The sequence below is a fragment of the Echinops telfairi genome, unplaced genomic scaffold (genome assembly GCF_000313985.2).
Source record: "Echinops telfairi isolate 266 unplaced genomic scaffold, ASM31398v2 ScPeMD7_3;HRSCAF=10, whole genome shotgun sequence".
Lineage (NCBI taxonomy): Eukaryota > Metazoa > Chordata > Mammalia > Afrosoricida > Tenrecidae > Echinops > Echinops telfairi.
Window position 1 is genome coordinate 65214176 of NW_022103899.1, and position 15150 is coordinate 65229325.

At 54.6% G+C, this 15150-nt stretch overlaps 1 protein-coding gene across 1 annotated transcript in view; it reads right to left on the minus strand.

The window, feature by feature from the left end:
* The window catches only part of LOC101648854 (contactin-associated protein-like 4), a 109121-nt gene that overhangs the window by 61791 nt on the left and 32180 nt on the right, over positions 1 to 15150 (minus strand). The window contains exons 4-8 of the mRNA XM_004701899.2: positions 8094 to 8241; positions 2848 to 3051; positions 1782 to 1966; positions 1007 to 1150; positions 240 to 504 (exon numbers count right to left, since the gene is read on the minus strand). Coding sequence (XP_004701956.1) covers positions 240 to 504; positions 1007 to 1150; positions 1782 to 1966; positions 2848 to 3051; positions 8094 to 8241 — 946 coding nt within the window. The remainder of the gene's footprint in view (positions 1 to 239; positions 505 to 1006; positions 1151 to 1781; positions 1967 to 2847; positions 3052 to 8093; positions 8242 to 15150) is intronic.

Sequence of the window (15150 nt, forward strand, 5' to 3'; positions counted from 1 at the left end):
TCTGTGGGGGCTGGGATGATGGAGTCACAGGAGCGTCTGTGGGGGCTGGGATGATGGAGTCACAGGAGCGTCTGTGGGGGCCTGGGATGATGGAGTCACAGGAGCGTCTGTGGGGGCTGGGATGATGGAGTCACAGGAGCGTCTGTGGGGGCTGGTGTGATGGAGTCACAGGGGGGTTTGTGGGGCCTGAGATGACTGGTCTGTGTGTTTCCACTTTGCAGGCAGCTGTGCTAAGTTACCTGCTGTGATCTTGCTCTCTCCTTGTCCCAGAGGTCTGTGCAGGCTCAGTGTGAGGCTCCCATCTCTGAGAACAAGTAGAAGGTCCCCAGAAGCCTGATGAAGCTGGCTGGACAGCAGGCGTCCTGCTTGGTTCCACGTTCGAAACTGGAAGCTAACAGTGACACCATCTACCCCCGGGAAGCCTGTCAGGGCCAGGGAGCTCTGGGGGGTCAGGAACGTCACTGGCACCATCTGGGGCTGTGAGCAGGAGAACGACGTGCTGCCCTGGGACCAAAGGAGGGGGGTCATAGGTCAGGGCACGAGCTGTCACCGGGAGCTCCCACAAAACCCACTTCCATGGCACCGATCTCAGAGTACCATCCGCCTGACCCATCGTGAGGTCCCAATAAGCAGGTCCCTGACCCGTCTCCCATCCTTCCCTCAACGTAACTGAGTCCGGCGGACATTTGTAGTGCACTGGCTGTGCTTGCCGGGTGGGCACCAGCCCTGCCCTCCACCATCCCTCCGCTTCCATCTGTCCCCAGGCCCCCAGCCCCTGGATTACACAGATGTGGTCGATTGGGGCACCTCACCCAGACCAGACACTTTGTTCACTTTGTGTGGGTGTTTCGTGTGCTGCTCGGGCGAGGGTGGGGGGGCATTTCTCAATGGCTCAGCTTTGCTGTCAACACCCCTGCACTCAGGAGCACAGAAGGGGCCACTTTGGCCACATGGGGCCGGTGTCCCTCCTACGGTATCTCCCCACCACAGCCCCAGAGACTCCTACCATAAAGAAGACCCGTGGACTGTGACGCTTGGCCAAGCCAATGATGTCCTCTCCGTTGAAGTGGACATTCTCTAAGCAGCCCTGGAAATGCCTTCTTTGAAATGTCACCAGTTTTCCAGGTGCTGAAATCCCCCCGAAGCTGGTCTTAGAAAGAAAAATGACATTGGTAATACTCTTCCGTGACCTGAGAACTTGCTCAAAACCTCTCTGATTCATGGTCACGCAGGCATAGCTACCGCCCTGCATTACCATGCTTGCTCCTTGTCAATGAAACCCTAAGAAAAAAAAAAAAAGAAACCCTAAGAGACTCGCAAACGCTTTTGCTGTGGGTACCGATATCCCCGGCCACCAGAATGCTGCTCTCTGCCACCAGGAGACTGTGTGAGTTAACATCTGACTGTCCCTGCCAGCCCGCGAGGCACCCTCCTCCCTCAGCCCACCGAGGTCCCCACGAACAGCTTCCTTTAAGGATGGGGCTTTGCGTGCCTGGGCTAGCCCTTCTCTGTTGCTGCTGTGGGCAGGACAGTGGCATTGAAGAGCCTCAGGGGCCCCATGTGGCACAGGTGGGAGAGGCCTGCACTGCGGGGTCCCCTGTGCTACCAGGCTGACACCTCCCTGGGCAAGACTTTGTCTGGGATCACACCCCAGCTGCTCTCCTTCCCTGCCTGCTGCCCTCACCCTCCTGGCCCTGCTGTGGGCCCTCATGTCCAGGGTCCGGTCTGGGGGGTTGGACATTCCAGTCACAGAGTCCCCACCCTGGCAAGTTTGCCCCCACCTCATGATGAAGATCCAAGTGGCTCAGGTCCCCCGGTGCCTGGAAGTGCCTCGTGTGGCCATCTATTGTGAGGGTCACCTGCTGGCCCGCGTGCTCCAGGAAGACAGCATGCCAGTGCTGGTCGTCCAGGAGGCTGCCCAGTGCAGCGGGGCTGGGGGCATGCAGGGACGCAGGGGCCGCTCCACCTGGGGGCCCAGAAAGCAGGGCTGGCTCCACCTAACCGAGTGCAGGTTGGCTGAGAACGTCCCAACCCTGTGCTGCTGGCTGGCCCCAACCCTAGAACACAGGGTTACAGCAGCTGACATCACGCCCGCTCCGCTCCCAGTGACTCTGTGTGCCAGGGCAGAGCTGTGCCCATGAGGTTTCAAGGGCTGGCTCATCAGATATCTGCCACCAGGTCTTTCTTCCAGGGTCCTCCCTTGGGATGGGCTTGAAGCTCCAACCACTCAGTTAGCAGCCGGGCACGGGGTCTCCCAACAGTATGAACCCGGCTCACTGTGCCCAGTACGTGCACCCACGTCCTCCGATTCCACCCCTAGGACAGCCTCTCCTTGCCCCGCCCACTGCCCTCACTACCTCTCATGCCTGCACAGCCCTTGGAAATGTCTGCCACGAATTCTTGTTCGTACCACGGCATCTGTGCCCTTGTCTGATGATAGAACAAGGGTCCTCTCCAGGGTGATCTGTCCCCCAGGAGGCACCTAATGACATAATGACATTTTCGTGGTCCTAATCAGGGTTGCACCTTGTAGGAGGAGGTCAAGGATGCAGTAAGCACCCTACAATGTTCAGGGTGCCTCCCCCCAAGTCTGTTGAGCCGACACGTTGGTTGGACTGAGGGGGAAGCCCGGGATTCCACTAATAGCTGCATTTACCCATGAGCAGAGTGTGAAGGCTGCCGCCCTGGACAGCGGGGACGCGTAAACATTCCCCACGAGCACACGGCTACAGACACAAGGGAGACCTGTGTGTCTGTGAGGCCTGGGAGAGGCTGGCACCAAACACGTTGGCACGCACGCAGGGCATCCACGTACTCAGGTGATGGAATCCTTTCTGGTACAGGTACCTGAGCTGCCGAGTAACAAGAGCCGCCCTCGGACGAGTGCCAGGGTGATGTGAGCTCCGTCTGTCCCCTCCCTGTGGAGCAGGACCCCCTCCTTCTGCCTCGTCTTGAACTTCAGAGAAATGGCATCTTTCGCTGGGAGCGCGACATTCAGAGCGGGTCTGTAGATCAGGGAACTGTGGCCATCGAAATCCACCACCTCCGATCCTGCATAGAGATGGTAAGTCCCTCTAAGTCTGCCTCCTTCTCCTAGAAGTGCTCCCATGTACGGGCACACAGACGTGCACACACACAGATGTGCACACAAACACACATGTCCATGCACGTCAAATGCGACCTTGCTGACCTGTCGAGAGCTCTGGTGCTGCCGTGGTTAAGAGTTCGGCTGCCAACCAAGGTGCTGCCTGCAGTTCAAAACCACTGGCCACCCCAAGGGAGAAAGACGAGGCTTTCTACTCCCGTAACAGCTTGTCTTGGAAACTCACCGGGGCAGTTCCGCCCTGTCCTCTAGGGCAGCGCCGAGCCCGGTGTCTCGGCGTTTCTCCCGACAGGTGCTGATACCTGCAAATTCTATCTGCAGCCTTTCCTAGCAACATCCCCCGACGTTCACCACAGTGGATGTTCTTCTTAGAGCTGTGGGCATGGTGCGACTCCATCGAAGGGGGCTGTGAGTAGGAATCAACCCCACACAGTGAATTGTGTTCTGTTTGCAGCCAGACAGTGGTGATTCAAGCCACAGAACAGGCTTTCCAGACGGTGCTGTCAGTCTGACCCGTGGACTGTGTCCATCGCCCCATGGAGGGGCTTCCTCCTTTTGGACCTCCGCACCACCAAGTGCGTGAGAAAAAGTCTCACCATCCTGGCTCCAAACCTAGTGCAGAGGGTTTGTTGAAAAGACCCAGATCGTCACCGTGGGCAGGAAAGTGCGCGTATCTGACGGGGATGGGGTTGTTCACCAAGGCTCCCGGACCTGGACATTTTCCCAACGTTTTCCAGAGTCAAATGGCGCAGGACTGCCCTGGCGTCCTCTGCTGAGACCATCGCCACGGGCAGCACGCCCAGTCCCCAGGCCACACCAGTTTGTCCTCTGAGCAACACCTATCCTCAGGTCATGTGAACTGTGTCTCTACGAGGTGGTGTGGTCCCACCGGCGGCTGAACTGACAAGCACCTTAGAGCAGCCTGGAACATCTCAGCCCCACGCCTGCCATGCCTGTGGCTCTGGCTCCACTCAGGAGCTGGTTCGACCCACAAGCCTCCGGGGCTGTGGGTTCCTCAGACCAGCAGCTGAAGACATTACCAATTCCCTGTCATGCCGTCTTTATCCCCTGGGCATCTGCCATGGTCTCTTCTTGTGACAAAACACACCTCTCCTCCAGAAATGACTTCACCACAGTGCTATCAATGGTCTCATGATCACGGCGCTAGCTATAACCTATTTCTTCTCTCAAGTAGTCAATATCTGATCAGATCATCATAATATCTCTGAGGTAGTTAGTTTATTGTGCCACCCTGGCTGATAACACATCTGGGGTTAATTGAAAGGTGGAGGGATAAATGGCTCAGTGAGCCTCACCTTTCTAGTTCTCAGGTCTCTTGCTTTCTGATGGTCAGACCAGGGTGCAGCTGCCTTAGCCAGTTCCCTGCTTTAGCTGGCAAGGCTCACTTCCTGAAAGACATCCCTGAGGAGAAGCCACATGGACCTACCCCGATGCAGCCCTGGGCGCTGGAACACCCGTGCGGAGAACCCTGCCAGCGCTGAGATGTTTACACATTCACTGACTTGGCTTTCTGCCTGCAGTGGCATCATTACATCTGTTTTGTGAGATGGAGGAGGACTTTGTGGACTGGTGTGGGACATATGGGTTAATGATGGACTTGTGGGCTTGGGCAGCACTGGGTTGAGATGTTTTCTTGATGCGCACTTAACCTTTATATAAAACTCTCTCTTATACATGAGTTTCTGTGGATTTGTTTCTCTATAGTACCCAGACTATCACAATCTCAAAGCGGTCTCACAGCTGGGCTCAGACCCCTGCCCCCAGTCCCTCAACCCACTTCCTTCTTGTTTCAATACCTGACCTGAGGCAGATCTCATGTGTTCATGGAGGGAGGATATACCCACTTGAGGATCTGCCCTTATTCTACTGCTGAAAAGCCAACCATCCCAGCAACAGGGTCATCATGAGCAGCTACACGCAGCGGCAGCACAGCGCAGGTTGCCATGGGGATGCAGCAGGTTGCCATGGGGACAGAGAGGAATGGTTTCTGACCTGGAAGTTGTCGGGAAAGAACAGGACCGAGAGGATCCATTTTCCACTCAATGATCCAAACACATTTTATTACAAGTTCCTGACTGAAGTCCTTCCAACCACACACACTGACTCCGCTTCCTCCCTGAGCTCCCTGTCCCCAGGCTTCCTGCTCCTCTCACTCGGACACTGTCCTTGTAAGGCCACCCTTTGCATCTCTCTCGGGGGCAAGCACCTCCCTCGTGTGATTTCCCTCAGAGACCTGTCTCTCGTGGGGCCGTCGGGGTGAGCTCATGTCCAGACCTGAGGGTCACTGAAAGCCATGAGCTCGGGGGTTCCACCAGGCTTTCGCTGACCAGTGAGCCTGCCTATTAACACAGTATTGAGTTTTGTTCTGTCAATCTGCACTCAACTCATTTTAAAAGCTTCAATCAGAAAAGAGAGGTGTGTGTTATGAGAAAGAGAGGCCGGGGGAGACATAGGAGTTACATATAAACCTTTAAAAACAGAAAAGAAAAGAAAACGGAGTCGGGGGCTGAGTAAGGACTAGAGGAGGAGGCAAAGAACCCCGGCACAGGGCCGTGGTGGTGAAGCATCCACGGGGCTGAGTTCCACCACAGACCCAAGGACCGTGCAGCCTGAGGGTGACTGCCTGGTGAAGGGTGTGAGGGGAGGGGGTGCTGGTACAGCCTGGGACCCCAGGGATGGCTGCACTTGGTGCATTCGGACAGGGTGTGATACTGCTGCTGGTTCCACGGTGACTCGGACGCTGCCGGTGCTGCCGTCTACATCCATGGTGCCAGTCACTGCGTGTCCCACTCCAAAGGGTCCCGATCATGTCTCCTCCCAGGGTGTCTTTTCTAGCGACTGGCCTTTCCTGATGGCGTGAGATCTAAGGGGCATTCCAGTCTCACTTCCGCAGAGACAGGCTCATGGGTTCCTCTGGCATCCGGGGAGTATGTTCCCAGTGTGCCTCACCAGCTGCCCTCCTTTCCCCTGGTCCAATGGGGCAATTGAACAAGCCATGAGAGCCCTGGCTGGGGTTAGGAGCACCTCAGTCCTCACAGTGACATCTTTTCTTCTTGTGGTTCGATATGCTTGTGTGTGTGTGTGTGTGTGTGTGTGTGTGTGGTGGGGTGGGGGCATTTAACAACGGAAAACATCCATGCTAAAACACTTGGGACATGGAAGCTGAGTGTGAGGAGAATGCTCCTTACTGGGGAACCTGTCCTCCTCCTCGGTTGCTTGGGGTGTGGCATGGACAGACAAGGATGGCAGTCATTGGGCACAAGGGGTTGGGGGCCAACTTCACTGCTATCAAGAGCCACTGGGTGAGGGGAACAGAACCGAGTACATTGATGAGATTTTCACTCAAGGAGTCTCTGCCCCCTGCTGACGGAGGTGCACGGAAGTGCCGGGGCTCAGGCAGAGCCTGCTGTGGTCAGTGGGGTGGAGCGTGGAAGGGCCCTAGCAGGAGCAGTGGCCCCGGGATTCCAAGAGATGGGCGGCTTTTCACCACGTGGACTGTGCTTGTCAGGCTGGGGCTGTGTGTGGTTCTCACCACGTGGACTGTGCTTGTCAGGCTGGGGCTGTGTGTGGTAGTCCTGGGCTCACGTGGCTGTGGGGCATGGTGGTTCCCAAGATGGGGGCCCTGAGCGAATGACTGCTCTTGGGGAGCCTGCGAGAAGCAATCCTGTTCACCACGGAGAGGCGCTCAGAGCCCATGGCCCTGGAAGGTGCTGCAACCCATCTGAAGAGACCTGGCGAGCCTACAAGGCATAGAGTTACCAGGTGGGCTACTAACTGCAAGGTCAGCGGTTTGAAACTCTCAGGAGAAAGATGGGGCTCCCATAAAGAGCTGCTCCCAGGGCAGTTCTTCTCGTCTTCCAGGGTGGCTGTGGGTCAGCATTGACTGGAGGGCAGGGGGTCTGCATTTCTGGAAGCGCAGGAGGCAGCCGGGGCAGCACATGGGAGAGACACCGTGCCCAGAGGCTCTGTGCAGGGCAGGCGAGGGAGAAGGTTAGGGCGCTGGCACGGTGCGGAGCGCTGCTTCGCTGTGACCGCGATGGTGCGTGGCACAGTTCATAGTGTGGGGCCGCCGCCCCGCCCTCACCAGCAGAGGTCCTTCCTGCTGTGCATGGGCCGCCCTCCTGTTCCGAGGGAGAGGGGCTGAACCATCCCGAGGAAATGGCGGAATCGCCTTTGTTCTGCGCACAGGCACACGAGCATGGCCTGTTACAGAGGAGCGGGCCAGGAGACACTACCCTGGGTGCTGCCCAGAGCCGTGAGGGAGGCAGTCGCTACGGGGCACCAGGCGCTCAAAGAGGGAGCGGCAAGGCGGGGTGGGGGTGGGGGTGCTGGCCAGAGCCCCAGGCAGACGTGAGGTTGTCTGGAGTGAAAGGCGAAGGACAAGGAGACGCGGCGCGGAGGTGGGGGCAGGAAGGAGCCGGCGTAAATGTCCCTGAGGCAGCCAGCCCATGCAGATCCAGCTGCAGCCATATGCTTCCACGAGCTGAGGTGAAGGCACGGCCCTGGCATTGTCCCCTCCGTCCCACTTGTCCAACAGCCTGGGCCCTGGCTCCCAGCGTGCCCAGACAGCCTCCACCTGGCGTCCGTCTACTCCGGGACAGAGGTTGCTGATGGGACACCGAGTGGCCAAGGTCAGTGACACCATGCTCCGTGCCTTCTTGGGGGGCCTTAGGGAAACTCTGGACACCAGGCTCCTGGGAGATCTGGTGCCATGCTGCCCAGACGGCATTCTCCCTGCTGCTGTCCACCCACAAGCCCGGCAGGGGACACTGGCCTCTGCTGCCTGCTCTGCCCTGCACCTGCCCTGTGCCCCTCTCTGGGGTGCAGCCAGGCGCCCCCAGTACCCATGCTGGTTGGGCACTCACAGTAGGCATCCACCCAGTGCCCCATACTCTAGGGTGCCAACCAGTGCTCCCGCACCCGGCACTCACAGTAGGCATCCAACCAGTGTCCCGCGCCTGGCACTCACGGTAGGTGCAACCATAGAGCTCCACACGCATGCCAATGCGGCCATCTCGATGCCAGGTGGCTGGCAGGAAGCGTAGGTGCCGGGACTCCAGTGGAGGCCGCAGCCGGTACAACACCACACTGTCAGCGTTCGTGTTCCCAGGGAAGACCTGTAAGGGTGACAGGGTCAGCATGAGGCTCCACGTCCCTCCCCTGGCCTCACCACCCCCTTACGCCCACTCCCACCTCCAACCCCTGACCGAACCAGGGCCTCTGCCCCCAGAGGAACCACGGGGTCCATGGAGAATCATTCAATCCAAGGCACCCTGGACTCGGAGGACAGCAGGGGGCGTGGCTCTCAAGGTCCCCAAGGGACCCCACCCAACTCTGGGACCAAGGCCACCTGCAGGCAGGGACAGGACAGATGAGGGAGAGACTCCCCCAGCAGAGACAGGGGGCTGGCACCTCTGCTCCCCACCAGCCTCCAGAGCACCCAGGCTCATACTGCAGACTGGGTGCTTTATGGAATGTTCCTCCCGGTCCCTTATCCCCACTGCATGAGCTGGCCCTTCATGTTTCAACAGCCCGAGAGGCTCCCTGTCCAGTAGCGCCATTTAACTTTCGTGTCTTAAAATGCAAATGCAGGAAGAGACCTGGCAGTGTGAGTGTGAAGTTGTGTGTGTTCCCGTGAGCATGTCTATGCTTGCGTGTGTGCATGTGTGTGCATATGTGCATGTATGCACATGTGTGTGCATATGAGCAGGTGTGTGTGCACGTGTGTGCTATTCCCCATCACATGCTTATCTTTGTTGACAATGTTGCACTTTTCTGAGCCCTGTGATTCCAGACAGCAGTGACGCCTTCTGGTTTATGACATGCCCTTTGCCAAGGACCCCTTCCCCCTCCCACACACACACACACACTGCCCCCAATGCCCTCTGCCAAGACCCCCCACACCGACACCCTGGCTCCCACCCAAGGCTTAGCTGAGATGCCAGATGTCCCAGCAGACCCTCCAGGTCACCATTCTGTGCCCCCTGGAGGATAAGCAGAGATGAGTTTTCATTTGGACAAAATGTGGGCTAACCAAGCTCTTGTTCTTTGCTCCTTCCCCAGGAAGGTGGGCCACCCAGAGTGGGCAACTAAGAGCAAGCGAGCAACTCATTTTCCACCTTTCCCCTAGCGACAGCAGCTCCCTCTCTGGAAGGGAGCTGGATGGACACGGGGGCTGCAACAGGGGCTCCGACACGACAGTGCTGGTGAGAGTGGCGCAGGCTGGACACTGTTCCCTTCTGTTGGGTACTGGGTCCCTGTGAGTCAGTTACAAGCTTCCCTGGTGGCGCTACTGGAAAAGCATTGGACCACTAACCCCAACATCAGCAGTTCAAACCCAGGCGTCTAACTCCCCATGATGGCAGTGGGTCTGATGTGGGTTACATCAGTTACAGTAGCATAAATCATTTAAACTTAAACACCAACAACAAAACAGTGAAGAGAGGGAAGAGTTAAATTCTTTAAAAAAAATTTTTATTGGGGCTCATACGACTCTTAACACAATCCATACACACATCCACTGTGTCAAGCACATCTGTACATTCATTGCCCTCATCATTCTCAAAACATTTGCTCTCCACCCAAGCCCCTGGCATCAGCTCCTCATTTTCCCCCTCCCTCCCCGCACCCCATGAACCCTTGATAATTTATAAATTACTATTTTGTCATATCTTACACAGTCCGAGTCTCCCTTCACCCACTTAGGAGATTATATGTAGATCCTTGTAATTGGTTCCCCCTTTCCACCCCACCCTCTCTCCACCCTCCTGGCAGCGCCACTCTCAGCACTGTCCTGAGGGGATCATCTGTCCTGGAGGAAGATCTAATTCTGCTTGTTCATTCAAAAGCAGCTAAGTGCATCGTGGAGCAGCCCCACTCGTGTTTGTCCTCTTTGTGCTTGTCGGCAGATACGTCGGACCCTCTAAGAAGTCTTCCCACGCTGGCTTCAGTACTCGTTTCCCTAGCATCATCATACCAAAGCTCCAGGAAGATGGATTTAACCTTCAACTTCCCAGTAGGAATGCCGTTTGTGTGCCATTGCAGTCGGTCAGCTGTTGTCCAGTCCTGATGCAGCCGGCTGAACCTCAGGCACCAGCTGTTGTGCTCCGATGACCCCTCACAGTTTGCTGTGGGCCCAACCCTGCTCATCACGGAACACAGAACCACTGGGAGGCTCAAGCCCTGCTTGTGTTGTTTTTTAAGTCAATGTCTAATCATTTTCCCAGGTGGAAATTTAAGTTTGAACTTTACAAAAAGTAGTCAAAGTCAACAAATGTTTTCAATGCTCATGCATTGTTCTTATCTTGAAAATAAGGAGTTCAAAGTATTTTGGACTAGGATTTCAATCAGCCTTCTTGTAATCTCTCCAAACAAGGGTGGTCCCAGAAGCGCCATACATATTGTTATAGGTTGATTTATATTTCCAAAAAGGTATTTTAAGCCCTAATCCTGGGTATCCATAGGTGAGTGGCATGAGGTCAGACTGGAATCAAGTGGGTCCTCACCCATCTGAGGCGTCGAAGTATGTGTGGCTACGCCCTGGGCTGCTAACTGCAGGGGGAGTGATGACGGTGATAGAAATGAGGCCGGAACCAAACGGAGAGCGTGGCCGAGATGATGACAGGGGATAAAAAGGGCAACACGTGACTTGAACGGTTCGAGCCTGATACACGTTGGGCCTGATCTGTGTGTGAGTGTGTGTGCGCGTTTCATATGGGGCTTATCTCTGATGTAGTTGTCACTATGAGTAGCTTTCTTGAATCTTTGTTAGGTGTTTCCTGGTATATGAAACCCAGTGTTGATGAACCAATAGAGACCAACAGTAGAATCCCGCTTCCTGGGAGGCAGGATGAGGGAGGTGGGGCAGGGGGCATAACAGGGAGCTGATATCAGAGTTCAAGTAGGAAGAAAGTGCTTTGGTAGCATTTGTACAAGACTGCTCGACGTGACTGACATATGAAATGGTGTGATATCTGTATGGTTTTGAAAAAACAATTATAAAAAGTTAAAAAACTGCAAGACCAGCAACTTGTTCATAGCAAACTCTTTTTTCAACAACACAAAAGGCAACTAGACACATGGGTGTCTTCAGATGGAGCTCAAGGATTGTGGTCTTCAGTGTGGATTACAACTGAACGTGAAACAGACCCAAATCCTCACAACATCATGGTCGATGGAGAAAAGGTTGGTCTTGTGAAGGATTTTGTTTTGCTTGGACCACAACCAACGCTCACGGAAGCAGTAGCCAAGAGAGCAAGAGGCCTTGCATTGGGTGGATCTGCTGCACAAGACAAGACCTCTTTGAAGTATTAAAGAGCAAAGATGTTCCGTTGAGGACTAAGGTTGGCCCGAGCCAAGCCGAGGTGTTTCCCATTGGCTCATAGGTGTGTGGAAGTTGAACACGGAGTAAGGACGACCAGAAAAGCACCGGTGCATTTAAGTTGTGCTGGAGAAGAGCATGGTGGCGCCTCAGACTGCTGCAGGGACAGACGGGTCTGTCTCGGGGGAAGCAGGGCCGAGTGCTCTTTAGAGCAAAGAGGGCATGACCTGTCTTACACACTTTGGACACGTTGTCAAGGAAGACCAGGCCCTGGAGAAGGACACCCTGCCCAGTAAGGCAGAGGGCAGCGACACAGAGGCAGGCCCCAAGGAACTGAGCGGACACCGCGGCTGTAGCGATGCTCACGCACGGAGCAATGGGGAGGCGCGGGAGCAGCCATTTCTGTGCCGTGCCTTAGGGTGACGAGGGGTCGGAACAGGCTCGAAGGCCCTAACTACAAGTCCCCGAGGAGCTGCGGTCTCAGAAACTCTCAGGGCCAGCTCTGTCCTGTCCCACAGGGTGGCAATGAGTCAGAAGTGACTCAATGGCAGTGAGTTTGGATTTTAGGTCCATCTGAGTGGTGACTTTATGACAAAGATGCACACAGGTCAGGACAAGGACAGCCTGATCCAAGTGAAGCTGCTTCTGATGCCCCATAAGCTGCAGAGTCAGACGATGAATAAGGAAGATCAGGGAAGAACTGATGCACTGAGATCATTGTGTTGGCAAAGAACGAAGACCATCTCTGGAATTACCAGAAGAACGGACAAGCCCACACAGGAAGTGTTACAGCCAGAAAGCTTCTTAGCGGTGAGGAGGAAAGCAAGACTTCATCCCACACGTGTTACCAGCAGGGCCAGTCCCTGGAGAAGGACACCATGCTGGGGAAAGTCGAGGGCAGCGACAAGGGGGTGGGCCCTCCGTGGCAGATGGACCCAGTGGCAGCAGCAGTGGGCTCACACACAGCCCCAGCGCGAGGCTGGCAACAGCAGGCCACATGCACATGCACGTGGTCAGGAGTCCTCCGGAACTTCTTCTCGAGCTCACAGTTTATGCACAGCACCATGCGCACATCATTCCGAGAACACACGCGAACCTGTACTTGAGATGATTAAACCGAAGGCTGACCCGTGTGGACTTCACGGACATATCTGCAACCACTCACCGTCTCAGATACAAGAGTCCCCAGATCTGAAACATGCTTAGTAAGGAGAAGACTTATTCATTCTTAAACAGAAAGAATCAAGAGGAGGCACAGCAGCGGGACGAGGGAGACGCTTCGCCCTGAGTTGCGATGGTGTCCAAGGGGTGCTGGGGTTGGGAGACGTAAGTAAGACGCAGAGGGCAGAGGATGCAGTCACAGGAGCACGGTCCATGGCAGACCACACATCACTGTTGGCAGGTGAGGACACGGTGAGGGACCGCGATAGGGACTGTGCAGGGCAGGAGAGCTGGCGAGATCAGCTCGGGATCCTCTGGCCAAGGCAGTCAGGATGTGACTCTCGACCTCGCGACTCCAGCACCCAGTTCTCATTAAGGACACGCCACTATGCGAGTCCCTAAGGGCTTTGCTGCTTCTCCGGGACTGGCCAGGGGAGTGACAGACATCCACTGTCTAGGACCCTCTGTCAGCCTGAGGGCAAAGCCAGTCCTGCTGCTGGTTAGCGGTCAGGGCAAGTCAAGGGAGGTTGAATTTATGTGGTGACTTAGGACTTTTGTTACATTGTAGAAGATTTATATTTATATTATATAGTAGACTCACATGACAGGGTGGTTCTCGAAGATTTTCTCAATCTCTAGGTTGTCTTTTCACTTCTTTTGATCAAACCTTCTGATGGAGAAAATGAGGTCAAGCTTATGAGGCCCAGTTTAGCTATTTTGTCTTTTGCTGATTTAACTTGTGCAACTGTGTTAGATAACCCATTATTATTCCAGGCTAGCTTTGACAGCCATGCTCATGGGACTTTACTCTATTGAGAGGGAAAGGGATAGGGAGGGATGGAGAAAGAGAGAGAGAGAGAGAGAGAGAGAGAGAGAGAGAGAGAGACTCGAACAGCAGCACTTTGATAGCAAGCACTGCTGGTCATAAACCTGCTTCATCAGCCTGTGTGTATTCCACCCTGTGTATCTGCCAGTTCCAGCAATATCTCTTTCTAAAACTGGGCTACATGGGGGAGCAGGGGCAGCTTATAGCACTTCAAGCAGGGGTGGGGGAACACAATAGGGCCACCGGGACCCTGGGAAGTCACACAAATCCAGCCCTGGACCAGGAGAAAGAGAGAGAGAGCTGAGACCGGGCAAACCCAGACCCCAATGCCCCCCTCCCCTCTCCCTGCCTTCACCTTTCAACTCCTTCCCAGGGACCAACAAAGGGTTCCTGGGAGCTTTAGTGCTAAATGTAAAAGGTTAAAAATAAAGCCATTGCAATTGGACATCCCCTTACAGAAGGGTCACAGGGAAAGGAGATGAGCCACTCAGGGTGCAGTATAGCACCGATTAAACATATAGCTTTCCTCTAGTTCTTTAATGCTTCCTCCCCATCCACTATCATGACCCCAATTCTACCTTACAAAGCCGGCTAGACCAGAGCCTATACATGGATACAGATAAGAGCTGGAAACACACGGAATTCAGGACAGATAAATTCCTCAGGACCAATATTGAGAGTAATAATACCAGGAGGGGAAGGGGAAGGTAGGGGGAAGAAACAGGGAACCAATAACAATGATCTACATATAATTTCCTCCCAGGGGGATGGACAAAAGAAAAGTGGGTGAAGGGAGATATCAGTCAATGAAAGACATGAAAAATTTTTTTATAAATCAGCAAGGGTTTTATAGAGAGGTCTGAAGGGCAGGCCCCAATCCCAACTACATGGACAGCCAAAGAATTCACTTCAGAGGACAGCACTGAAGCCACAGCTCAGGGAGAGGGACACGTCTGATCAGAGTGCACAGGAGCAAGTGAAGGGGGAGAGAGAGAGGGGAGCACACCCTGGACTCCCAAGCCCCGAGGACGATATCCTGCTCAGAGCAGCCAACGCACAGAGAGGACCAGAGGGCCAGTTCCACCAGGAGACAGCCCTCACTAACTCATAAGGCTACAGGGGTCAACACTGGAAACAGAGTGAGGGAATTGTGTCCAACCTGACCCCACTATACCAGGGCGAAACACTAAGGGAGGGCAGCAGAGCAGCAAGGGGAGCAGAGCAATGAAGTGCCCGGGGAATGCCAAAAATAGACTCTTGGGCAAGGGCACAGCACCCATCAGACTCGACCAGAAAACACTCCTAAAGGTCAACAAACAGACATTGAATTATTTATAGGTTTTTCCATGGTTTCTCTGTTTTGTTTTGTTGTCTTGTTTTGCTCTGTCTCATTTTTGTGCATATTATTGTGTCTGCATGTCTATCTAGATAAGATAGGCGGGATAAACAATCCAGAAGAGGAAACAATGGGACCTATGGTTCTAGGGAGAAGGGGAGGCAGGGGAAAGGAAGTGTGTGTTAACAAATCCAGGGACAAAGGAACAACAAGTGATCCAAGATCAATGGTGAGGAGGGTGTAGGAGGACTGGTAGGGCTTGGCTTGATTGAGAAATTACTGAAACCCAAATGAAGGCTGAACATGATAGTCGGACAATAGGAAAGTAAAAGGAAATAGAGGAAAGAACTAGGAGGCAAAGGGCATTTATAGAGGTCTAAATA